We start from the raw sequence: 26,335 nt of genomic DNA on the forward strand, positions 1-26,335 counted from the left end.
GGCGGGGTGGCTGGTCTCGGCCCGCGGCCGGCGCCTCGCAGCGGCCTGCGCGTCGTAGCGGCCTGCGCGTCGTGCGGCGCTCCGGCCCCGCGGGTTTGTCCGTCCGCCCGTGTCCGCCTGCCCCTCACTCGCCGGGAAGATGGCTGCCGTACGCCGGGCCCGCAGTTACTCCCGCTGCGTGGTGCGCTTCTCCGACCGAGAACTCTGCTAATTTCCCCCGCGGGGACGACGCGCGGGCCGAGCGGGGGGGACGAAGGGCCCCGGGACGGGACGGCGCCGCCCGAGCGCCGGCAGCATGGTGAGCGGCGGGGACCTGCGGGCGGGGGGAACGGAAGGGCCCGGCCCACCGCCGGCTGCTGCCCTGCCCGCCGCGGGGCCCTCCCGGCTGCGCCGATGGCCGCGCCGCCTGGAGCTGCCCTGCCTTCCCCGTCCTGCCCCGCGGTGCCGCCCGGGCTCCTTGCCAGGCGTTTGCCGTTTAGCGTCGCGGCTGTGCTGGGTTCGGTTCCGCCCTGCTGACGGCACCTCCGCGTGAGCTCAGGTGTCTGAGATCGCAGCCTCGAGGGCACCCGGAACCCCTTGGTGTCGTTCAGGAGCTCTTAAAACTCCTTATCGCTGTGTCTGAAACTTACTTCTGAACACAGCGTTGATATTTACCACGTAGAGAGGAAAAATCGAGTTATGTCCTGTTCCCTTACAAGCCAGCTAGCCGTCAGACCTGTTTTGCAGTGTCATCTGTGGGATGGACGTGTACAACTGCCGTGCAGCCCCGCTCAGCCACGGCAGCCAACCTTGAGCTGGTTCTGATTGCAGCTTTACTCTGCTGGAGCAAAGGTCTGAAATACTGAGTTGAAGTATTGAGTCCTTAGGAAGTGGCTGTAGAGCTCCTAAGGGAAAGCAGCGTGCAATTACTGACTGCAAGAGTTATTACTGACCAGTGCAAATAAGCTGGTCTTATGTTTTGCAAGTGTTTTCTAAAGCTTTGCAAACAAATTGGAATCGAACAGGCTCGGCTGACTTCTTTTTAGAGGTTGCTGTCTAGCTCAGGCATTCGCTGCTTCCACACTGACCTTTTGGTTGCTTGATTTGCTACCGCTTTTCTAATGGAAAAATCACTTGAGCTGATCAGCATAGGGTAGGGTGGCTCACCTTTTAAGCAGGATAGAGTTGCTGAGCTGTTGGATGTGACAGCTGACAGGTTGCAGAAGGAAGGCTGGTGGCATAAAGATGAACAGGATGGAATTTTTTAACTAAGCAATAGCTGCCGTACAGTATTCTATGAACTTCAGAAGCTAGAACTGTAGCTTACTTTTTGTCAGAATAGTCTGAAGGAGATAAGTTTTGCATGCCTTATATATGGTCCCAAGTGCTGCCTGTGTGGTGATGTTTGCTTTAGCAGTACCTGAGCATTTATTCATTTGTATTAGCAAAACCATAGGAGTTTTGCAGGTCAAATAAATAGCAGAGAGGTTGTTAGTGGAGATCAGTTAACCGTGCAGTAACAATGAGGACTAATTGCTTTACTGGTAAGTGTGGGGAGAAATTGTTGCTGCCACTGCTTCCTGCAGACAAACCTATCATATGAGACTTCAGCTCATATATAATTTCAGCATAGAGGAAGTAGCAACGAAAGTCAAATGTTGGTTATAGTGAGCTTTGTAATGCTCAAAGTTGTTACGTTTTGCTCTAGGACTCTTTAGCATGTTGTATTTTTTGTTTGGATTGAGAGCATGCTGAAGTTTCAAAGAGCATTTGATAATAATTGGAAGCAGTTGGTGCAGAACTAGGAAAGGTTTTTGACTGCATTGGAGGAGACGTGGGTTGGCTAGAGTAGAAACAACAGGAAGGAAAGCAGGACTCCTGAACGGTTAATGAAACTAAGTCTGTAAGTGCTAGATGGACTTCAGCCAGTTTCAAAACCTAAGTAATCCCAATTCTTACCACAACTTGGCTTAAAATTTATGTGCTTTTAATGGGTGCACCTTTATACACAGGAAGATAGCGTGTAGAAATAGCTCTACCAGTCTCTGCATTTTGCAGATAAAACCAGACCTGCTCTGCCCAGGCTGAGAGCTGACTGGGCGGAACTCAGCTGCATGCCTGAAGCCTTATATCCTCTCTCTGCACAGGCAGAAGTGGGCCCTCCTGGTGTCACCACAGTGCTGCAATAGTGCCCTTACCAGACACTGATTTCAGAGCTAATTTATCCAGCTGTCTCTGTCCAGCATAGATGTAATCCCTGTGTGCTGCAGTACTGTTGCGATAGGACAGCTGTAGCTTCTACAGCATGAGCTGCCTGCAGTCAGATTCTAAGTTACTACTTGCTCAGTTGTATCTCTTCTGGTGCTCTGGAACATTGCTGTTTACCCGTTTCCTCCTCTGAAAAATCTTTGATGTTAGGGTTCGTTTTTGATGGTAGCTTTGCTGCTGATGCTCAGAGCTTGTTTAATTTTAACAAAGCCCTTGTTAGGTTGAAGGTCTTATTTGTTTAACTTATCTCATAGCAGTATTGTAAATAAAACCAGCTGTCACACTCTCATGCTAGCTTCTTCACTGCTTTTACATTAAGGTGGCTTCTGTATATCATAGAATGGCCTGGGCTGAAAGGGACCATAGAGATCATCTAGTTTCAACCCCCTGCTATGTGCAGGGTCGCCAACCACCAGACCAGGCTGCCCAGAGCCACATCCAGCCTGGCCTTGAATGCCTCCAGGGATGGGGCATCCATAGTCTCCTTGGGCAACCTGTTCCAGTGTGTCACCACCCTCTGAGTGATATTTTGTATATAGTGTATTTTTTCATATGTAATTTTTTGAGATTGCCCATAGTGTCCCATAATGTTCATAAAGTAGCTGTTTTCTTCTCTAAGAAATAATCTTTCCTGAATACTAAAGAAATTAAAACAATTGGTTACCTTTACACTGAGAAGATTAATCTTTAATTTCTTACATGAATTTCTTACTACTATTTAGTACTGAAGCTTCAATTCTGTGCCTTTAGCCCTCGGTGTTCTTGGCTGGGTATTGTGGCAGTGTGCTGATGTATGTGTCTTCACAGGATTAGTCTGTATTGGGTTGATATGGCTGAAGTGCAAAACATTTCATTGAGTTAATAGGGAAGTGCAAACAACACCAGTTGATTTAAGATGAAGTTTAATCATCAGACTGATAAGGTGGACGTGCAGGTGGGGTGGGGGAGGTAAGAGGACGTTTAGTTCTTGTGTGTTGTTTTATGAGTATCCGTAGTGACTGTGCATTATGAAGGTTCAGCTGGGACTTGGCAGCGTGTAATCTCACTGGACCATTCTCTACTAGGCAGAAGCTGAAGAAGATTGTCACTCTGATGTGGTAAGAACTGATGACAATGAAAGATCTGGTGAAGCAAACCTTCAGGTACGTCTCGCATGCTGGTGTTTTATCACAAACAGCACTGCTGTGATTTAAGCTGTGCTGCTAATGTTTGTTTGGTTACTGTGTATTGATCTGGTGTGCTTAATCTCTCTGCCCCTCCAAAAGTGAAGTAGTTGAATTTTGCATTGTGTACAAAGAGCGTGAGTCAGTTGTAAGTAGTCTGTACAGATGAAAGTTTGTGTCAGATTTGGAATTTCTTTGAAGAACAATAGAAATCGGACAGCAATTTCGGTATGGATTAAACTCAGGTTTAATTTGTCTCTTGTTCTAGAGTGGGAAGTTGATAAAAGCAGTCTGATAGAAAAGCACATTTGCTTACGGTACTTGCCTTCTATGTCGTTGTTCTCCAGGAGCCTTAGCAGTTGCAACATTTTAAGTGTAACTTCAAAGATGCTAGAAAAACATGTAGCAAAAACGACTTGTTTTGTTTCACAGAACACAGCAGTTCATTTTAAAAAGAGAAAGGAGGTAGGGCCTCAGATGTACTTTATTCCAAATGACTGTCTTGATTTTCATGAAGTTTAATATGCTTATGTATAAAAATTAGCTAAATTCTACATTTTAATTTAAATTTTTGATTTTAATTCAATTAACTAAATTCTACCTTAATTTAATTTTAATTTAATTTAAAATTTTAATTTAATTTCTTCTGCCATGAACAGTCCATATAAAGGCATTTGTTATTGAATTATATTGAACAAATACATGTGCTTAAAAAAGTCTACAAAACAATGGCTGATTTTTCATGTCTAAATGGACTTTAGGACTTGTAAGTATAAAGCATAATTTTGAAATTCTCTTTTGCGTTAGTGTTATATCATCTCTGATTGGAAGATCTTCTGTCTGAATATGTGGTACTAAATCAGAATGTGATGGATTCTTTTAGGCAGAGCTGCAGATGTTCAGAGCTCAGTGGATGTTTGAGCTTGCCCCAGGTGTGAGTTCTAGTGGGTTGGAACCTCTGCCATGCAGAACATCGTCAAGAGGACCTGGATTAAAGTCTGTAGATGCCAGAGGGAAACAGGAGATAGCAAAAGAGGAAAAGGTACAAGAAACACATGTTTTCTGGGCCAGCGTCGTGTTGCATTTTCTCCTTATTTTGTCAATTATATTTCAATAATCATCTTTATTTCCTAAGATGAGGTTTAGCATAGACTATTTTTGGCTTCTTTCCATCTCCTCAGTTCCTTTTGGGAGTGGATAGCTATCTGTTTTTGCAAAGCTACGAAGCTTTGCGAGGCATTGTCTTAGTTGCAAGTCAAACCCCTGCGTTAAGGGAGTCGAACTACTGAGCAGAATATAACCTTTCAGACAGTGAGTCATAGTGGGAGTACTGTGATCCTGTTAGAATTAGAGTTCTGTTAATTTTGTATGCTTGTATGTACCTCCAGCACCATTCTGTGATCTGGGTTAGTGGTGCTTTTTAACTCTTTTATAACCTGTCTGGATCTTTTTCTTCTTTTAAAAAACGACATGGAGAGATTGTTGTTTAGGAATTTGTTTCCGCTTGAATATGTCTTGACATTTTATTGATGGAGGTATTTCATTCTTCTCATTTGTAGAATACAGTACATAAGATGAAAACAATTCTAAGTCAAAAGAAGTTGCACTTGTGTTTGTAATGAACTTAAGAAGTGTTCTGTGTAATTGTGCAGGCAAAAGAACTTTTCCTGAAAGCAGTGGAAGAAGAGCAAAATGGGGCCCTTTATGAAGGTAATGCAGAAGTCTACAGTGAATGCTCCTACTGCAGAATAACAGACTAACTTCTGTTAACATGCAGTTTTGCACAATGATCTTAAACTGATGGCTAATTGTAATTTGAGAGTTCAATTATTTGGATAAGCAAACAAGCAAGGTATGAAAGGAATCATTATATCACAGATTTATGGTTGAGGTGAAGCTAAAGGGTGTTCAAGGAAAGGATTTCTAGCTTTCAGACAAAAGGTGAGAGTATTTTGAAATGTAACAGCACTGCACTGAATTTAACGCACTCTTTCTCATTTGAATTTTGTTTGTGACCTCAAAAACCAAAACTTCCTCATACACCCTTATGAGACCTTAGTAACAAGGCCCTGTGCTGGACACAGATATCTGTCTGTGTGTGTTGGGACATCTGTTCCCAGACCACGCTTCTATTTGCTGACCTGGCCCGGTTCACCAGAACCCAGTGACATTTTAAGCCTGCTTCTGAAATGTGCTGATAGCTGACATTTGTCGAGCAGTCATGTGAAGCAGCTTCTTCCATGTTCAAGTGCATTGCAGGCCTGGCTGTGAGATCAGATGTTGAAGTTGAGACGGATCTGTTCAGCTGAGGCTGCTGTGTTCCTCATCTTCACCAAAGGCTACTACTTGTCAGTCAGCAGTGCTGATGTGTGCTCAAGGAAATAAGAATGCTTATTAGCCCCAAACTCAGGCTTCTCAGATTCATTAGTGCAACCAAAGTCACCGTTAGTTAGGTATCAAGAGGGAGAATAGCCATCTTGCCACCAATTGGGAATCATCACGTGGGAATATAGAAAGACATGTAAATACACGCCTGATCTTAATACCAGTGTTCTTCCTTTGCCTATTCCTCTACTCAATATTTATAGCATCTCTGGAGTGCTAAAGGGTGACATCCTTTGTCTGAGTGCTGGATGAAGTCCCACTTGTCAGTTTTCCTCTAGCATGCCATAAGCTTTTGTTAGCTGCATAACTTTTTGAACTGGCTGCTTTCCCCAAGTCAGGTTCCTCATTCTCAGTGTTCTGAGTGGCTCGCTCCTGTGCCTGCTCTAGTTTCCATGGTTGTACCACAGCAATGTTTGGTTTGTATCTGTTGTAGTTTTTTTTAAACGTGCAACCATTTTTTGGCTTTTTTATGTTGCAGTGTTATGTAGAGCTGAAGTGCCTGCAATGTAATGGATATGTAACATACGCTTGCATCTTCTTTCGTACTCTTTTTTTCACATTCCTTTTGGTTATTTAAGACAGTAATGTCTAAAATCTCTTTGGCTTCTTGGAAAAATCTGTGCAACAAATGCAATCAAGACTTGGTAGCATTTTGCTGCAAAATTTTGTATACTCCATAACTGATTTTTTTTTTTTTTTTTTTAGCAGTTAAGGTAAATTTGTGAAAGCTGAAACATGTGAGATCTTTGTTCTGAAAAAGTATATGAAGCTTTTTGTTTTGACAGTGTTTGATTTGTTTCTCTTCTGCACTGAATTTAAGCCCAGTCAGTTGAGGCTTAGGCAAAGGAGTTTTCCACTTTTATTTTTTTTTTTAGCACTTCTGGTTGAAGTAATCCCTGATAAAACCTGTGCTTTGATAAGCTGGTGTAGGCATCAGACTTGTTTAAACGCTGCAGTTTTTGTTTTCAGCCATCAAGTTTTATCGCCTGGCCATGCAGCTTGTCCCTGACATCGAGTTTAAGATCGCCTATACGCGGTCCCCAGATGGGGATGGAGTTGGAAAGCGGTGGTAAGTATGAAAATTTACTGACTGACTACAGGGGTATTGAGAGCTGAAAAAAACAGTTCACAGTCTGCCTTATAGCTGTTGGGACTCTGTGTCTGAGTCTTCAAAATAAGGGTGGGTTTCAGTTTGATATCTTATCATGGATGTAGTTAAAACAGGCCCAAACATAATTTCTTCCCCTATACGTTTTAAAACTCATTGCTATGTCTCCTTGTTACTGGTGGGGCTTTATATTCTCAGCTCATTTTATTAAGTTTGCTTAGTGTAAATATTTAAAAAGTGGCTAGAAGATCATTGAGCAAGTCTGTGTCCCAAGACAGGGAAAGGAAGGTATTTCTTTAAATGAAATTAAGGAGAATTTTATAGTTTGTGGTTACTTGGTGCAGGCAAACCTGCTTGTTTTGAAGGATTATGCTGTGATATACAACTTACATTTATATATGCCCAGGGAGGTGGTGGAGTCACCGAGCCTGGGGGTGTTCAAGGAAAGGCTGGATGTTGTGTTGAGGGACATGGTTTAGTGGGAGCTATTGGGAATAGGTGAACGGTTGGACTGGATGATCTTTTAGGTCTTTTCCAACCTTGGTGTTTCTATGATTATATATATATATATATATATATATATATAGATAGATAGATATAGATATAGATATAGATATATAGAATCATAGATATATATATATATAGATATAGATATATATACATTCAAATATATATATGTAGATATATATATAGATATATCTCTATATATATATATTTGAATGTAGTAATGTTATCTTTGTAATCCTCCAAGTTTACTGATAAGTAGTGAGCATAATTTTTCTATCCTGGCCTTCTTTAGCTTGCTCCTGAAGTATTTTAAATCTAAGTTGGTAAAAAGTAGTTTTCCCAAAAGAAAATTTTCCTTATTGAAAAGGATGGGAAACACCACTAGGGGTCACTCTTCGGTGAATAAAGCAGAAGTAGGAAGAAGTAAATAATACTTCCTTGTCTGTTGTAGTTCGCAGCGTGAGAGCCATTAGTGAATATTACGTTCCATCAGTGATAATTTATTTCCTGCTTATGTTAGGCAACTTAAGGAATAGGATTTGTCTTTCTGTGGGATCAAGCAATCCTTCAGTTACTTGTCTTAAAAGAGGGAGCTGTGAACTCTCAAATCTGAAGAGAGTCTGGAATTGAAGTTAAAGGGGAAAAAAGAGGCTGTTACTATCATGGAAAAAAAAATCATTAAGGTTGAAAAAAATCCCTAAGATGAAGTCCAACCATCAACCCAACAGCATCATGGACACTCTCAGAGGGGTTCCAGCAAAATCTAAATGAGCTTGAAAGCATTGTTGTAACTGTTCTATTGTATGATAAAATGAGATTGCTTTAATATTGAAGACAGAAGATCGATGTGGAGGTAAGGACATTTGTTGTTATGTTCTATTCAATATCACAGTGTTGGCATTCCCCTTTTCTAGCGTTGAGGATAATGAAGAGGATGGCAAAATGGCTGATCTCCTGTCAGATTTCCAGCAACAGTTAACTCTTCAGGAATCTTCTGTCAAACTTTGTCAGCCTGAGCTTGATGTCAACCAAACCCATATCTCAGGTATGAGTTAAGATGGACTGTAAATGTTCAGAGGAAGAAGTTCTAGGGATGTTTCACTGACTTTCTGCAGAACAGTTATCTATTTCATTCTGAAGCTTCTTTTAAATAAGTGAACACAGTATCTCTTACCTTTATAGTTAGATGCAAAGCCACGCATGGCAAACTTGTCTTAATCCCACAAATTTTGTATGTAGAGCTTCTAGTACAGTTTTTCAGGATTAAGAGAATGCTGCTTAAATAGTAACTTCCAGAAACAAACAAACTTCAGTAAGTTTTTTCTATTTTGACATACTGAATTGGTTTGTTGTGGATTTTCTTTGTTCATCTGTTTTAGTTTGCATCTATTTATTCTAATTGTAAGGTGTAAGAAGAAGGAGGCAGTTATTTTGTGAAGAGATACGTTTGTGTGTTTTGTGCTTTTATCTGTCTCTGTATCAGATTCTTTAGAGCAAATGCTTTCAGGTTCAACTAAACCACATAACAGTTAGAAAGGCTTTTGAAGGTTAATGATTTTCAGTGCTTCAACTGCAGGATAGTCACCCATTCCTTAGACTTGCATAGGAGTTACAAATTGTAGAAAGTGTGTATAGGTTATGAACTGTCTTAAAATCAGATGCCTCCAAAATATATGCATTTTGTACAGTTATCAGTTGCTCTTGGAAATCTGTTCTGCTTAAGGAAAAAATAAATATAACAATCTGTTTAAGTCAAAACATAAAATGGGATTTCTAACAAGTGTGGCACTGTATGCTTGGGAAAACAGTTGTGGGATTTTTTTTGCAAGTAAAGTCAAGGTATTGTAGATCATTACTATAAAATGATCTCAGGACATGTCATTTTTTAACATTGATCTTAATTCTTTCTAGTTTTATTGTTTCCTTTCCTGGCAGTCCTGTGTTGCATTATCTCCCTTATCTATGTTTTGTGGTACAGTGAAAACTGTTACAACAGTGCTACCTGCTGCAGAAGTTAGTAGGCTGGAGAGGATCCCTGTTAATCATCACAGGAGTATAGTAGTCATATTTTTCTTAAGGGACTTAAGGGAAAATCAAAACATGGAGCAATGTGTTTAAAGCAACCAGTTCCCATTCTTCTGTTATATTTTGCATTTTATTAGCACTCATCATCTTATAATACTGATTCACTTTAGTATAGGACAGGATTAGTCCGCTGCCATATAACACAAATGGTGAAGGAAAGTGTAAATTCATTCATTGGGGAGTGACTTTCCATTGTATGTTGGGATTTTTTTGTTGTTACATGGCTAAAGGTTAGGACTCGACCATTCTTCACCAGAAATATTTTCCTACAGGGTGTGCCCAGTATTTGAAACTGGGTCTTAACAATCCCTAGTTCACAAGAAACGTGGAAATGTTGGTGATAAGAGATAATCAAAGGCTTTGACTGGTGAATGGAAAATGTATACTTGTTAGTGCTGCTAATACTAAGAATGTTAAGCCTTTGTATCTCCATTATCTACTGAAGAACTCAAATGGCCAGAAGCTGTTTTGTCCCTTGAAGTAATATCTACATCTGCACAACTTTTGTTTATAAGCGGACTATGAATTTAATCATCACAAATAAAGCAAATTTGTGAGTACTCTGTAGTGAAACATATAATTAATTCAGATTCATAAAACAAATAAATTCACTAAACCACAGACTCTACCCTGGTATTTACAGCTGGTTACTGTTTAACGTACCTTTGTGCTTCAGTTCTTTTCTTCATTTGATCTCAAAGCTGTTATACTGAGTAAAGTCATTGAATGGATGTGGTATTACAGGTCAAGTCACAGGCACCAGAAAGCAGCAGTTGTTGAAAGTAAGTGAAGTGTAATTCCTGATGATAGAAGATTACACACAAGATTATATACAAGCAAGATAGAGAAAACTCAGGGAGGCAGCAAGTTATGAGAGAGAATTTTAGCTTCATTTCCTTGGGCATTCTTACTGAATTTCTAATTCTAGGAAAAGTATTGTATGATCTTTTAAGCTTTGATGGTGATTCTGTCATTGTATTACATTTCTAAAAGTTTTTAAACAGAGTAATAACTTTTTTGATCACTGGACCTGTACCACAAAATATAGAGTGGTGTAATTCAGGTTTCACAGTGGATAGGTTGTTCTTAGGATCTTCTATCCAATGCTAAACCTGATCTGAGCCTGTCATACAGAAGTATAGTATGTACTGTAATGTTATACATTATGTCAGTTTGAAGAAAGTGCAGATTTATGGACGCTGTGTTTGTGCAGTGTGTATGTGGAATGTTTGGTATCATACCTTGGAGTTGTAGCATTAGACAACGGGTATGTTTTATCGTATTGTTTTACCATAATTCACTTAACTCTTGATTTATTTTTTTTTCATTCTCTTTGTTACTTTTTTGCATAATAATTTCCTTGTTAAAGATATTTTTGATAGCTTCCTTGGCATCTGGCTATGTGGAAATGTATTTTTTTGTGGAAAGTCAAAACATCAGTTACTGAATTATAGATAAACTATTGATTTGCACAGCAGCATTTAACAAGAAATTCTGTTCTATTTGCAGCGTTGCCTCTGGAGGTACTAATGTACATTTTCCGATGGGTGGTTTCGAGTGACTTGGACCTGAGATCATTAGAGCAATTATCTCTGGTTTGTCGAGGATTTTACATTTGTGCCAGGTATTGTAAATAAGTTACCTAGAGGGAAGCTTCTCTGTGTTCTAGGAAAGATAAGAACTTCATTTTTTGTTTTTTGGTTTTTTTTTATGCACAGACTTTGTAGACTCTATGTGCAGATAGATGTTAAATCCATATAACAAAACTTTCTGTATAGGAAAAGTTGGGTTGTTGGGTTTTTTTGGTTTTGCATTTAGGCCGCTAATATGTAGGACCATGTTATGCTTTTTCTTCCCGAGGAGAGTCCTATATTATGTTCCCCACAGAACTCACCAACTTTAGAGTATGTCAGTAGTAAGCATCTCACATGGCTACTCTGAAAATAATGCCTCTTATGCCATGGGCCAGCACAACATCCAAAATAAGAAGCAGATGTTGATAGTATGGCAATAGAAGGTGAACCTTCCTGCCAGTATCCTCTTCCATTTTGTTGCCATGTGACAGATGGCAGCAGAAGGGCAGTCTGACAAAACAGTGTCTGACATGGAAGTGCCTGTAAAGCAAAGGTGCGTCATAGAATTCCTCCATGAGGAAAAAATGGCACCTGTTGACATTCATCTGCACTTGCTGAACATTTGTGGAGATCAAACAGTGGATGTGAGTGCAGTGAAGGTGTGAGTGGTGTGTCTCAGCATTGATGACAGTGACATGAAAGACAAGCCACATTCTGGATGGCCATGAAGATACTTACTAGTGTGACCTGCAGGCTTGCAAGCTCTTGTTTGTCACTGGCAAAAATGCATACCTAATAGTGATGACTGCATGGAAAAAAAGTTTTGTAGTTGAGAATTTCCTCTATCAAATAGTGTTTTTGTGCTCTGCTGCAGTTTCCATGGAAATAAATAAAAGGCCTTATATTCAGAAGAACCTAAGTACTTCACTGTCGTAAAAGTTGCTAAAAGTCTTATTTATTCTGCCTTATTTGAAAAAGCTGCAGAATCTCCAAAACAGTGCTTCTTGCGTTGTCATCCTCATCTTGCTGCACAGAGAAATGCCAGGCTGTTCAAGTGTTGTTGTGTACTTGGCTGAAAATCACATTGTGTTCTTGGGTTTTCCAGGGAGGAGGAAATGGCTTTCAAGTGCTCGAGGATTCAGGCAATGAATTATTCCAAGTTATGCTACAGTATGAGCAACAGGAGTTCAGGAGTGTTTCTTTAAATTGCATTCAAACAAAAAATGGAGTTTGTTGCTCTGATACATAAAAGATAAGGATTGCAGGAAAGTTTTGACTTTTGCTTTTTTCCCCTCATTTTTTTTCCAGAGATCCTGAAATCTGGCATCAAGTCTGTCTGAAAGTATGGGGCAGGAGCTGCAATAAACTTGTTCCATATTCTTCCTGGAGGGAAATGTTTTTGGAAAGGCCTCGTGTTCGATTTGATGGTGAGGTTTACTTCTGGAAACATTGCATGTAACTGTGACAGAGCAATCAGATGGGTTTTGTGTTTATGATGTTGTTAGAAGTTTTCTGAATTTACTGAGGCTGCCTGGATGTGATCCTGGGCAATCTGCTGTAGGTGTTGCTACTTGAACATGGGATTTGGACCAGTGACCTCCAGAGGTCTCTGCCAACCTCAGCCATTCTATGATTCTGAATTGGGCTTTTGAATCTGTAGCCTATCTGTAAAGACAAGAGGGGAGGTCTAGGGGACCAAAATAAAAACTTTGGTGTATTTAAGTTACTAAAACTCAAAAGTTTTGGATTATCAGTTCTTTATCTTATTTTATGTACTTCATTTTTGTTCATATACTTATTTCCTTCATTTCTATAGGTGTATATATCAGCAAGACAACATACATACGCCAAGGAGAACAATCTCTTGATGGTTTCTATAGAGCGTGGCACCAAGTAGAATATTACAGGTAGAACTGTAGTACAATGAGTGAGTGAAATGTTTCTCTCTCTTAAGTTCTTGAAATCCAGCCCTTGATATGGCAAACGTTAACCAGTCTGTAAATCATGGTGGAAAATTACTCTGTGTAAAGTTATATGTAAATGTTTTGAGAATAGGTCTTAAGAAAGGGGATTTATTGCAATTTAGAAACATATTTCATCTTCAGTTATACTGCTTCTTGTGAATAAGAGTTAAGCAATAATATTGCTATCAATCATACACAGATTTCTTCCCTGAGGTTTTTTGCTTTAAATTTCTGAAATAATAATACTTTTTAGGAAAGGGAAAACAAATGATTATACATCATTTTTAATCAGTTGTAAGTAATCAAGAGGCTGGGCTTTCTCAGTGTTTTCTAATACCTTGCCATTTGTTCCTCTGGCTGTTTTTCTGTTGTCCTTCATCCTGCTTTTCACCAGGTTTTTGTGTTGTTCTGCTGTCCCTTCTGAGGCTGGAAATGTTAATAGAAATTGTTGAATCTCTTGGCTGTTTATAGTGTCTCACAAACACTGAGGTGGTATCTGAGTAGTGTAAAAGTTGATCAAATCCTGGAACCTGAAAAAGACCATATGACATTGTCCATTCAGTGCTAACATTGTAATTGAGAGTTTACCGTGTTTGTCTTAAAGCATGCTGGGGGAGAAACTTACCTGAGGTCAGGTTGATTCAGGGTAGCCTGTTTGCTTTGTTGAGAAGTGGCAGAATTTGTCTTCCTGCATAATTCTTCATTCCTTGATCTTTTAACCTTCAAAGCTGTACTTTTTCCAATCTCTTCTGCTGTACTGTATGAAGAAATAAGCTTTCAAATCTTATTTCCTATAAAGTTTCATATTCCTCTGTGATTTAAAATAAACGTATGTTTATATTGTGTGATTTTATTTTTTCAGGTATTTGAGATTCTTTCCAGATGGCCAAGTTATGATGCTTACGACGCCTGAAGATCCGCAATCTATTGTTCCTCGCTTACGGACTAAAAATACAAGGTTAGTGAAATAGAATACCGATTTGTACTTTCCTCTTTGCTTTTTACATGGCAATTTCTGTTTGCTTTTTTCTCTAATTCTGTATTTGTGCTTAGCAAAATGAGGATAAAACTGTAACAATGTTCTTGTTGTATGGGAGCGACTGAGAACTGCAAGAAGTTTTGATCTTCGTGCCAAGATATCTTTCATTTTGAACTCCTGGTATTGTGTTTAGATTTCCTTTCAGACTATTTGACTTTAAACTTAGAAAGGAAGTAGACAGAAGAGTACTGAAATCACCAATCTAACAACATACCTTCTTTTGAAGGTACTATTTAGTTATTACTTGCTTTCTTGCACTTCCCTGACTGTATGGAGGAAAGGAAAGGCTCTGGTGGGGTTTGATTGAACTATTGCTCAGTTTCTTGTTGATGTTTGCATGAATTTTTAAAAAATACAGATAGTTGTTTGGGGCTTCAGAACAGGCTTGAGCTGTTCACCAGAAATCTGGAAATATTTAACAGTACACAAGACGGAACAGTAAAGATCAGTTAGTCAGTCCTATGTATGAAAATTTAAAAGCATTTTTCCAGAATGTTTTCATCATTTCATAACATCAGTGAGCTCGGTATTTATTGAATGCAAATAATGATATGTTTCTTTGATTATGATATACATTCTTCTTTCTGATATTTGTGTTATAAGTTGAAGGCATTTGGGCAGCAAACATCTTTGTCCTTGATACTGTCTTCCTCTTAACCTTCCAGAATGGATGCAATCTTGCTTGGTCATTATCGCCTTTCCCAGGAAACGGACAATCAAACCAAAGTATTTGCTGTAATAATGAAGAAAAAAGAAGAGGTAGGTTCCTAAACAGATTAAAGAAAAAATAATTTGAGAGGGCTTTTTAGTAAGGTTTTTCTCAACCTGAATGTTTTGAAGACACCTGAAATATTTTAAGGCACCATTACAAATGCAAAAAAGGGTTGAAAAATAAATTTCATGTTGAAAATGTTTTAAAAATAAAGACAACTAACTGTGGAGATTCATCCTGCCTTTTTAGATCTGTAATAATTGTTATTGAGACAGATAAAGACTTGGTTCACATTCAGCAGTGGTTCTTCCCCCCTAGGCTTAGTTACTGCTGGTGTTTCTGTTAGGTAGCTTTAACAAACAGGAAGGAAGGGTTGAAGAAGTCACTTTCTGAAATCAATTTTTGTTTGTGTTTATATTCCATATCTTTAAACAGAACTAAATTAGTTAGAAGTGTTACCATACTTTACAATGAGTTTGTGTAATTGGGTGACGTCCTCCATCCTTACCTTTCTGTGAAAACTTCTTCTATAATCAGCATCTAAATTGATGCATTTTCAAGGAAAACCAGCACCTACTTTTGAGGGTTTAACAGTCTGGTATCATACTTATTTAGGCCCAATGATAAATAGTTGCACCTTGTGTTCTTTCTGCATCACAAATCTCTTTTTCTTTGCACAGAAACCTGTTGACTACCACAAATACAGATATTTCCGTCGTGTTCCAGTACAAGAGACAGAGCATAGTTTTCATGTAGGACTTCAGTTGTGCTCCAGTGGACGCCAGACATTCAACAAACTTGTTTGGATACATCATTCTTGTCACATAACTTACAAGTAAGTAAATGCAGAGTAAGTCCAAGGAGGGATACTTAATTGTAGAAATTAATGTGACTGGAATTTGATGAGGCTTTAATAAAATGTTCTGGGAAGAGTAACTGGTCTTGAATTGATAAACTATAATGAACTTTACTTGAAGAAATCCCAAGATTTTGGTAACTTTTTTTTCTAATGGTGTGGGAAGTATACCAAGTAGTGGAACTGCAGTAGTTTAGTCATTTAAAGGATTTATGCAGTGTTGGAAAGATATCAGGTTTCAGTCAGGGTTGAGTGACTTCAGTATGATGTCAGTAAAAAAGGTGTAGAAAACAAATATTTATTAAGATCTTCTTTTCCTTCGTGAATGTGTAGAAATGCTTTAGAAGATACCATTATGAGAGTCTCTGCACATGGGTGATAGAGTCTTGTTCAAATTCTGCTTTACCTGTTAGTGTGTTGGTGTCCTTTTAAAACTGGAATGAAGATGAGTATGAAGCAAAGCTAGGAGGACATGTACTTCCTGTTACTAGTGTTCAGAAATAGTTGTGGGTTTTTTTTGGTTGGTTGTTCTTCTGTTGTAAACATACAAAGTGAGAGCAAAAACTTGGCTGTATTTTGAATTCATGGTTCTAACTGAAATGAAAGCGGATGTTTTACTTCAAGATACGGTGGCCTCAGTGATATCCTGCACTATGTCAAGTTTCAGAACAAGTAATAAAAGCAGAAAGAAGAAGGTGATTTCCTTGTTATTAAAGTTTGCTTGCATAGAAGAGTGTTCTGTGTGGTGTGGTCTAGTCAACATTAGTTTGGTTTCAGAATGAGATGGTGTGCAAGACGCTTACATTCCAATTGCAGTTTGCTGCACACGCTGTACTGTGGATCATGACTGCATAACAGATTTAAATAGCAACTGTTGTCTAATTTAACTTTTACTGTGCTCTTTGCAGGTCGACTGGTGAGACAGCAGTTACTACTTTTGACATTGACAAAATGTACACCCCTTTGTTCTTTGCACGAGTGAAGAGTTACACTGCGTTTTCAGAAAAGCCGCTCTAAGAAACACCTTTTCCTCTCACAGATCATGCATGAATAAAAGGTTGTAGCCAACCAGCACTTAAGTTATAAATGTGTATATATTTGGAGCATTTTAAAATTCCAGGGTTGTTTTTTTTTTTGAGGGTGTTATTGTTCTCCTCGGTTCTGACTGGCTGGGGTTTTGTTCTGAGATAAAGCTTCTCAGTGTTGAACACCTTTACTTTGTGACAAGAATTTGGTAACAAAGTTTTTATTTTTATTTTTTTTAAACAGATTTTATAAATCAGTCTGCTTAAAATGTGAGTCTTCATCTCCCTGGACATTGGTTTGTTCAAAAAGAATTGCCATAGGAAATTCTCATTGTCCATGGGACAGTGTTTGTGGTCTTGGGTGAAGGCTTGAAACATGAATGGAAGAAAGTTGTTCTTATATTTGTTAAACTGTGTGACTTAAAATAATTTCAAATAAACATTCTCTTCAAATTAAATTGATTTTGTTTGCCTTCAAGATCTGGCTTTATATCAACATCAACCTTAAGAATAAACAATCAAGGGCAGGCAGTCATGAAGTATAGCATTTAAATGCAGAGGTACATCCCCACCAATGCAGGGATGCCAGTTGATGATAAAAGTAATTTGATCTTGATACGAGTTGGTAGAGCCTGCCTTCTCAATAAGTGGGCATAAAAAGGAGAGGGATGTGGGCAGTGAGTAGTAGGGCGAGTTGGCAGGGTACGTGGCTCTGCTTGGGGATTGTCACAGAGCAATGGTGAAATGCTTGTGTGTGCTGCTTGTGCACTGGCAGGGTCTGATTGCACAAGCAGGCAGAGCTCGCTTGAACGTGTTTCTAATGTGTTATAATCCTTCATCTAACCTTGCTACAGATGCTGTAAATCCTTTGAGCATTTGTTGTACTAAGATAAATTTTGAGGCTGCTGTAGATGTTCAGGTGCTGTGTACTGCTAATCATGAAGTGTACCTTGAGATTTGGCGCAGGTACTGTATGCTGCTTCTCCTGCATATATTGCTTGGGGGTGTAGTGCAGACACTGTTATACTGCTTATTATCATATGTGTCTTGGATTCTGAAAGAATTGAAGCTTTTTAGTGTAGTTTTTTTTAAGCCATCCTGCATAATTTACCTTTGAACATCTCATTTCAAAGTACTAACCTGGACTCAGACTAATGTGTGAAAGAGCTGTGGGAAGAACTATACTTGTTCCATAATTTATAAAGTGTATCTTTGCAAGGAGTTATACAATTAAAATACATCAATAAAACATGATTTTGAACACACAGTCCCTTGCAATTTCTTATTTTGTCAAGAAGTCATTATTTTCATACAGTAAATGATTAGTTAGGAGTTACCATGTGTGAACTACTTGCAGAGGTGCTGTCAGATACTTGAGTTCTGGATAAAGGGTGCTTATAACTAAAACTTTTTTCTTTTTCTAGCTTGTCTAGTAAGACTTTGCCTACAACCCTTGTTTAGCTCATGCCCTTGGGCTATAAGGCTGCAGTTGCACTATTACTTCATACAACAGAACAATTAATTTAGTGTATCATATTCTCATTGTTGAATTGATGTTTGCTTAGAATGTCAGCCTTGTGTTTTGAAGATAAGTAACAAAATATTGATGACAAGTTTGTGAGCAGGAAGAGATGCTAGTTCCACTTTTACTGATGATGATAAAGGTCAGATTCTTCCTGCTGAGAAATGTCAAAAACTTTTCTGCTAAGAACCATAGATGGTACTGATTATTAATCAGTAATCAAATTCAACGTAATTGAGCTGTCCTTTCAGTTCAAAGCCCTTTCTATACCGAGACTTCTGAGCTTCTGGTGTTGTTGTTGGGTTTGTTTTTTTTTTGTTCTGTTTTTTTTTCTTTTCCTACCTTGGCCATAACTTTGAAATACACTCTAGGCACAAAAGAAAAACTGCCTGGTAACCTGCTGTAAGTTGAGATTGTTATAAATTGAGGTGTAGATTCAAAGAAGGCATCAGGCAATGATTAAGGTTATGTGAAATACTTATTCTCCAAGAAAGTTATGTGAGCCTCCTGTTGAGACCTAGTTATGACTAATATGCTGCTTCTTTTATGTTTAGCAATATGACAAAGTCAAGCTATTTTGTCTCTTGAAATGGTTTACCGTCAGCAGGTGCTACTACTGTCTGTTCATGTGCCACTATTAAAATAGTACTAGTTTCAGCAAAGAAGTAGGTGAGAACTTATTATTTCTTCATTCCACGTAGGAATTTTTAATAGTCAAAGGCTTTGGCAAAGTCAATAGTCAAAGGCAAAGCTAGTGGTGCTGTCTTTACAACTGACTTTTACTGTCCTTTTATTTACTACAGAAAGAAACTGGTTGGTATAACTGGTTTACTGCTGGCAAGTTGTCCTTAGCTATTTATACTCATAATTACTTAAATAAAAGAATCAGGTGTGTGCATATATATATATATACTTATGCAGTCCTTTTTCCCAAGAGGTTTTTTTTCATTGTTGTTGTTGGAACATGTTGACTTAAAGCCCTCCTTCCATTTATAAGAGGAGAGAAGATGCTCAGGTGACCAAATGTTATGCTAATTTGACTCGATCTAATCAGAGATAACACACACAGTCAACAGGTGCTAACATTGGTCTGTAAATGGAGAGAACTAGAGACTGACTCTGCTCGAAGCAAATGACAGCTGTAGACATTTCCAGATGCTCAGCTCCTGATCTTCTCAGTAGGCTTGAGCCAACCCAGGCAGAATTTCATAGGCATATGAGGTTTTTCTTTAAAGGAAGGAAATAATGTAAAGGCTTAAGTACATCTTCAGAACAGTCTGGATTGCAGAAATGCACTTTTGCATGTATTACTTTGGTTTTCCCCCATTACAAATACTAAAGCTTCCATCTGATAATCATTCAGTCTAGAGTCAAGCTCTGCACTTTATGCGATGATGAGAAGGAAGCTTTCTGGGTAACATGACTTGTGTAATGGTTTGCTTGAAAGAAACAGTTAACACATTGCCCTACATCTATTTTTTTTTTTTCCCCAGAGTATCTCCTGAGTCCTTAAAATAGTGTTTAAACCACAAGGCCTTGATGGTGTTGGATTTGGAAAAGAAGCTAGATTCTGTTACTGAATGGAAACTTTGGAGATGCATAAAATGGCACTTTCCCTTAACTGAAACATATCTGAGCTCTGGGGATGTATCCCACTTGAAGGGGTCCAGGTGCTGCTGTGTGACCATTGTTCAAGGCAGTAAGAAGCAGACTGAAATTACAGTAGTGTTGTTTTTGTGAAACACGCACCCTGGTGTATAGGTAGACAAAAGACATGAAATGCAACTTAGATAATGTTTCTACGTAACTCAGGACAGACAGCCTTCCCGCTTCACCAACTGCATGCATTCTGGTGTTTTCTGACTACATAGCACATCTGCTGACTTAGCACTAGAATGTTCTGTGAGGAGCAGCTGGGTAAGTTGCAGCACTAAGAGAATTAAGACTTGTAAATTCCAGCAAATTGAATCACTCCTCAGTGTGCAAAGCCAAGATAAGTAGACATTTCTTCACATGTTCTTTTTCTGTATGAGTGAAAATTCTGCCTGATTTTGTTTGTTTTTGCAGAGGAATTTTATTGTTTTGGTTTTGTGTTTTGTTTTGTTTTTTATTGTTGTTGTTTTCTTGCAGAGCAGTGGTACTCTGCAGGTTGTTGAAGCTTAGTAAGCAAGATAAGCTTTGGGATGCAGCTTTCTAATGTGTATTTACTACTACACGTGCAGGAGAATGATGCTGTTTTGCCATTAGGTGGCATACCACAGTCGAGAGTTTCCATTTGTGCTGAATAATATTTGTATTTATTTTCCCTTACAGTTTCTTCAGAAGTCGAGAGCATTTCAGGGAAAAGAAAACAAAAAATGCATCAAGCTGTAGGTTTAGACCACTGGGCATCCAACTCCTTAAGTTCCTGCCAGTCAGGTGCCTGTGATAAAACAATGGAATGGGAAACAGGAAAGCTCGCTCTTCAATGGGCTTCTTCTAAGTGTCTGAATCTGAGTGGAATTTTAAGGCCCAAGTTTGCTTCCCAGCGACCGGAAGAACAGCTTCCAAATGAGATCCAAGGCAGCCAGCATGCTAAATGGGAACACCCTGATGCAATGAAAGATGGAACGCTGTAGAGAAATGCAGTTTCAACACAGCCACTAGAAGAGCATATACTTCCAAAGCAGGGATCATAGTCTCCATCCCTATGTGCTCTGTGTCTGTTCAGAGCCCCAGTTTCCTAGCTGGGGACCTTGACTCCTTAGCTCAGTCAGACATGCTTTTAGATGAGGGTTGGTCATTCTGCCCCAAGGCATGCGTAACAATCCTGCGTGTTGTAGAACAGCTCTTACAAGGAAGGCGGAATGTCCCCGCAGAAACACTATAAAATGGTCATGCATGGGCCAGGATGTTGGACTAAATGATCTTAGAGGTCTTTTCCAACATTAATGATCCTACATGAACGGAACAGGAGAGAGCTGATCCCATGAAACGCATGCAGGAGTGTGTATACCCTCAGCACAGAACCTCCCCCTTTCATGGGGGGAGACTTTAGGCTTCACCACCTGCTCTGTTCAGAAGCAAAAGGCACCAATCCTGTCTCATGTTTTTAAAGATGATGCTGTGGGCTGTCTCACTGCCAGAGGAATGCAGGAAGCTCCTTCCTCTGTTGTTAAAAAACCAGGTTTACTTGGCTATTAATGTATGTTTACAGAGGTGCTAGCATCTCTGATACAGCTAGCAGTTGCAGCTTTTAAAAAACAAACACAAAATACTGGACCTCGTTCTCATCTTTTCCCTAAAATCCAGTATCCTTACCTCCTAACTAACTACAACTGTGATCACACAAATAGACTGGTTTCAAAGAACAGGGAGCAGACAGCTTGGGAGTGGTGGGATTCAGGGCCTCGCTGTACAGGAAAAGGCCCAAATCTCAGCATAATATGAGGGAAATTTGAGAAACAGATATGAAAGTAATAATCAGTTACTGTTTTCATATACTGGGTTTTAGGTTATTTTCTTATCTGACCTATGCTAGTGGCTATGATAACTTCTAGGGCAGCAGCATCAGAGATCAAACTACAGACAGAACTTAATCTCTTTAGCACTGTGTTGTGCTGTGCAGGCTGAATGCTCAGTCCTGGGCTGCCTGCCGTCTGCAGCAGTGCCTGCAGAGCTGCCTCTGCATCTCTGGGAGCTGATGACCTGTGCTCACTAAGTAATGTGCAGGAGGGTCTGACTGCACCGGGAGATACTTAGTGAAAACTGTACTGAAGCAGAATGTAAATGATTTTTTTTCCCAGCAAAGCCGAATCGTTCCTTGTATGGGTTAGTATAGGGATGGGTATCATTGGTCTGACTGTTCCTCAAATGCTTTTCCATTTTTTCTCAGCAGTATGTAATGTGGCATTAATGCACAGCTCGTGTCAGTGGATCCTTCTTGCCCCAGTTTAATATTTTTTTGGTGGGAGATACCCAAGGCAAAGACAGCTCCTGTTATGAAACCTTCCAGAAGGCCTCTGAAATTCAGGGTACTTCCCAAAACTTCTGCACTTCATTTTCAGTAAAAGTCAACGTAAAGGTCTTTCATTTTTGTGGATAATGTGATGTCTGCCTGAAATGACAAATATGAATATAGTGGGTTGGTTCAGTACTGCCTGGAAATTTAATTACAGGGGGAAGAAAATATTGAGTACCTTTAAACTCACCTTGAGTTCACGCATCAGTAATTGACAGTGTCTAGACAGATGGTGATCTGGAAAGTAAAGTCTGGGGAAAATAAACGTGCAGATATTAAAGTCAGCTGCACTTCCCCATGGCAATGAAGTGGAAAGAGCTTCTTAAATGTGTGTGGGGGGGGGGGAGGTGACAACTTCTGTAGCAGCCACCAAAGCAGTTGCCAGCAGTTCCATGTGGAGCCTCCTCCCTCTCTAAGGACTGTGTCTTTTTAAAAATTCCACATAAAAAAGCAAGGTCTGTAGAACCTGAAAAGCTACAGCAAAAAGCAACCTGATGATAAGGTGAATATTTATCTGGGTATCTGCAAAGCCCCAAATCAAGTTTTCCTTCTTTCCTTTCCAGGGACCCTAATTTAGAAAGGTGTTTGTGAGACCCAAATTGTATTGTGGATCACAGCCTGTTTTTACCATCCCTCACTGGAGCAAAGCAATCACAATGGGATGCACTGCTGATCGGTGTGTGATCTCTGAGCTGTGCCATAGCAGTGATTCTGATTGCCCTTCTTTTTTTATTATTTTTTATTTCTAGAAGCCTTTGTGTTACAGATACGCTCAGGGCGGTGCCCAAGCCACCCACTTTGCAGACGGAGATGATCTTGGCCTTCAGGAAGATGTGTGTGAGCTCAGCTTTCTCTTGTTGTGCTCGAGAGCTTTCCAGAAGCCCAGGCCTGGAAGCAGGCTTGACTCTTTTAGTAGACAAGATCCAGACACAAAATAACTTTTGTCTTGGAATCTGAAGGAGAATTAAGCTGTGGTCATGCAGCTGCTGCTGATTGCCTGCAGGAACAGTGAGTTTGGTGGTGGTAGTTTCAAATTCCTACAGCTCTGTTCCTACAATGAGCAAAGAGCCTGCACTGTTAGGATAAAGTAAATCAGGACTTTCTGGATCACAACTTTAGCTTAAAAATTACATTCATTTCTTTGAGTTTCTCAGAAAAACTACCTCTACTGACTCTCGCTTCTAATGCCACTTGGCCGTTTGCAGTGCTGGGATGGTAGTGTTTCTGGAAAACAACCTGAGCAAGGATTTCAGTTACAGGTTTTTTTGCTCCCTTGCTGTAAGTCTGTGCTTAGCTATCAACAGCACTAAAATAGAATAGGAGTTGGAAAGACTATAGTTATCATGGAAATGGAGGGACTACTTTACTGGAAAAAAGACCACGTTACATAGTTAATCTGGACAGTGACAGCCTCTTGTAGAAGCAGCACTGTCTGTGCTGCGTTCACTCTGCAGTGAACTGGTAAGAGATATGTTTGGATTCCCAGCCCTGTAAATGCAGATTGATATTTAGCCATCTCCCTGTTAGCTTGACAGTTCCCATTAATAACTCCTGAACTTGCTGACCAACTTCAAAATAAATTTGACCAGTTATACAGTTCTCATGCAAATGCCCACAGATGGTGTTCAAAAGTTTCTACTTCGAAAAACTTGAAGTTTATTGCTGCTGAATGAGGTTTTCTTCTTACTTGAATAGGTCATCAGAGTGATGAACCAATGAGAAACAGTGAAGTGGTCCCTTGGCACCCGAGGGTAACTTTGTTGGGAAAGCATTAGTTTTACAGGAAAGAGCTATAAGATGGAAATAAAACCAGAACACACTTAACTTGGCCTTGAGGGAAAATCTCTGCCTCCAGAGGCTCTGCTCTGCTGGAGGCAGTGGCCAAGTGCCGGGTGTCCTCCTTGATATCACACTCATCCTGTCACTGCTGTGACATGCAGAGGAAACCTACTAGTATGGCAAACAGCTTTGCAAGACAACGGTATTTACAATATCCACAAAAGTTTGTTTAGTTGCAGCTGTGTGTACTGACAGCAGTGAGGCACAGCTGCCATATGTGTGTGTGGCCTAAGCATTCAGCATCTCCTGTGGAAGTACCAAGGAGATGGTTACTCACTAGCCTCATGGTTCTGGCCTTTGCCTGACAGTTTCCATCAAGCACAGAAAGCAGCAAGCAAAGAGGACATCGCTTGTACTGTGGTTTGTATTATTTATGACTGTCTTTAGAAGAGCAAACAGTGCAATGCTTGATGACAGAAGACTTATGTCACATCACTGATGGTACGGTTGCCGAATGATGTGAAGAGCTGCAGTTCAAATCGTGGCATTACTGATTTTGAGAAATGAAGAACACTCTAACCAGAGACAAGCCCTCCCAGCCAGATTTGGCTCTTTGTTTAGTGACTTGAAACAGCAGGAGTGAACTCAGTGTGAAAAGCTGGTCAAAGGCCTTCCTGGCTTGTCCCGTGTTCTGAAGGCCTGTCTGTGCCTCGGGAACTGCTTGCTATCCAGGAGGTCATCCCGTAGCTCACAAAACTCAAGCACCCAATGAGGAGACAGTAACTGCCTAAAGAGCTGCATCGGATATTAAATGTTCCTGAAATCACAGAATGGCTGAAGTTGGAAGGGATCTCGTGACATCCCGTGTCCAACTTGTACTTAAGGGACACACAGAGCAGTGAGCCCAGGAACTTGTCCACGTGGCCTTTGAATATTGCCTTTTTGGCCATGTGGATGCATTGATATCTTATGTTCAACTCGATGGTCACCAGGACCCTTGGGAGCGTCCTGCCAGGACTCATAGACTTGTCATCCTGCACTGACGGCAATGCTTCCTTGCATGTGAAGATGAGCAGTGTTGAAATTTACTCTGTGGAAGACAAAACCCCCTGGAGCATGGGGATTACAGCAGCTCTGGGAGAAGGAGGCGCTGTGTTGAAGCAGGACATTGCACAAGAGCCAGTTTCAAACTGTTTAGGGTATTTGGATGTGCAGCATTAATATCCTACTCATGCTCTGCTTTGATTGCTGATTGCTTCTATTTATAATTGGATATCATCAGAGTTCCTTCACTTCCTCCTCTCAAATAGACTGCACCACCTTCTCATCTTCCTCCACCTTTCCTGTCCCCCCGCTGTGTCCCACCATGGAGCCACTTCTGCATTTTGTTTGCAATAAAGTAAAAGATTATGTGGTTTCATTCTAACTCCTTGGTTGTAACTATCTAAAAAGCCTCAAATGATGACATCAAGGACAAGCACAGCAAAACTTCTATGAGTACCAGATGCACAGGGTAGTACACCTCACAGAGGCCAAGAAGAAAGAAAATCATTGATAAAATTACTTGGATCCCCCAGAACTTACTCCGCACTTGCTTTGTTTAAAATCAGAGAGAAAGCTTTTAGGAGTGTATTTTAGAAAGCAGCCCATTATCTTGCACGCAGTATAGCCTCAGTCTGACAATAGAAAGAGGAGATTCTGCATCAGTGGTTAAAAATGAAAATGTCTGATTGCATTCTTACTGTAACTTTTTTCACTTGCGAAGTTAGAGAAGGCTGAAAGAAACTGTGTAGGTCAAATCCCTCTTTGGCATTCCCATTTCCTTGTTAGTGTGACTGATACAGAAGCATTTCTCTTCCTTACAGTGATATTCTCAAGATAACAGCATTAAAAACTGGAAGTGTCTGGTTGCTGCCTTGTATCTTTATCTGATTATATGCCTATATTTCATCTTTAAATTCTGCCTGATTAAAAAACCCCACAAAAACAAAAAAACTACCCAAAACCAAAGACAAACAACCAAAAAACAAAAACACCAGCAATACTATATTTTTGTGAGACATAGCTTGGCTGTGTGTATGATTCTGAGTAACTTTTCTACAGTGTCTCTGATGAGCCATCATGGATGAAAGTATCTGCTTAGAAGCAAGCACTGGGACTACTTCCAACGAATATTGAAGGCAGGGCTTCCAGAGCTGGGTCCTTGGGAAAGCAGTGAGTGTAGTGCATCCATGCCATGCAGTGATATTCACAAAGCCAGTACAACTGTCTCTGTGTTCCTGGTATTTTCTTCAAATTGCAGGATAAAATGTAGCCAGTACTGTCTTTCACCTCTGATTTCTGTCAATGCTCACAGCTGGGCACAATAC

At 39.9% G+C, this 26,335-nt stretch overlaps 1 protein-coding gene across 1 annotated transcript; it reads left to right on the plus strand.

Moving 5' to 3' along the window:
* Window positions 1–43: 43 nt before the first annotated feature.
* FBXO9 (F-box protein 9) lies at window positions 44–17,932 on the plus strand. The gene is made up of 13 exons (XM_048936980.1): window positions 44–298; window positions 3,312–3,389; window positions 4,294–4,452; window positions 5,063–5,120; window positions 6,765–6,864; window positions 8,325–8,455; window positions 11,005–11,119; window positions 12,378–12,496; window positions 12,886–12,976; window positions 13,896–13,991; window positions 14,738–14,831; window positions 15,465–15,619; window positions 16,549–17,932. Exons 1-13 carry the CDS (start codon window positions 296–298, stop codon window positions 16,655–16,657), a joined length of 1,308 nt encoding a protein of 435 aa, XP_048792937.1. The 5' UTR covers window positions 44–295; the 3' UTR covers window positions 16,658–17,932.
* Window positions 17,933–26,335: the final 8,403 nt, after the last annotated feature.

This window comes from Lagopus muta, chromosome 2 (assembly GCF_023343835.1).
Source record: "Lagopus muta isolate bLagMut1 chromosome 2, bLagMut1 primary, whole genome shotgun sequence".
NCBI lineage: Eukaryota > Metazoa > Chordata > Aves > Galliformes > Phasianidae > Lagopus > Lagopus muta.

What these genes read in the sequence shown, in the direction of transcription:
- FBXO9 (XM_048936980.1), top strand. An exon ending in AAATGGGGCCCTTTATGAAG is followed by an intron (nt 5,121 to 6,764) that starts GTAATGCAGAAG and finishes TTTTGTTTTCAG; the next exon opens with CCATCAAGTTTTATCGCCTG. An exon ending in CAACCAAACCCATATCTCAG is followed by an intron (nt 8,456 to 11,004) that starts GTATGAGTTAAG and finishes TTCTATTTGCAG; the next exon opens with CGTTGCCTCTGGAGGTACTA.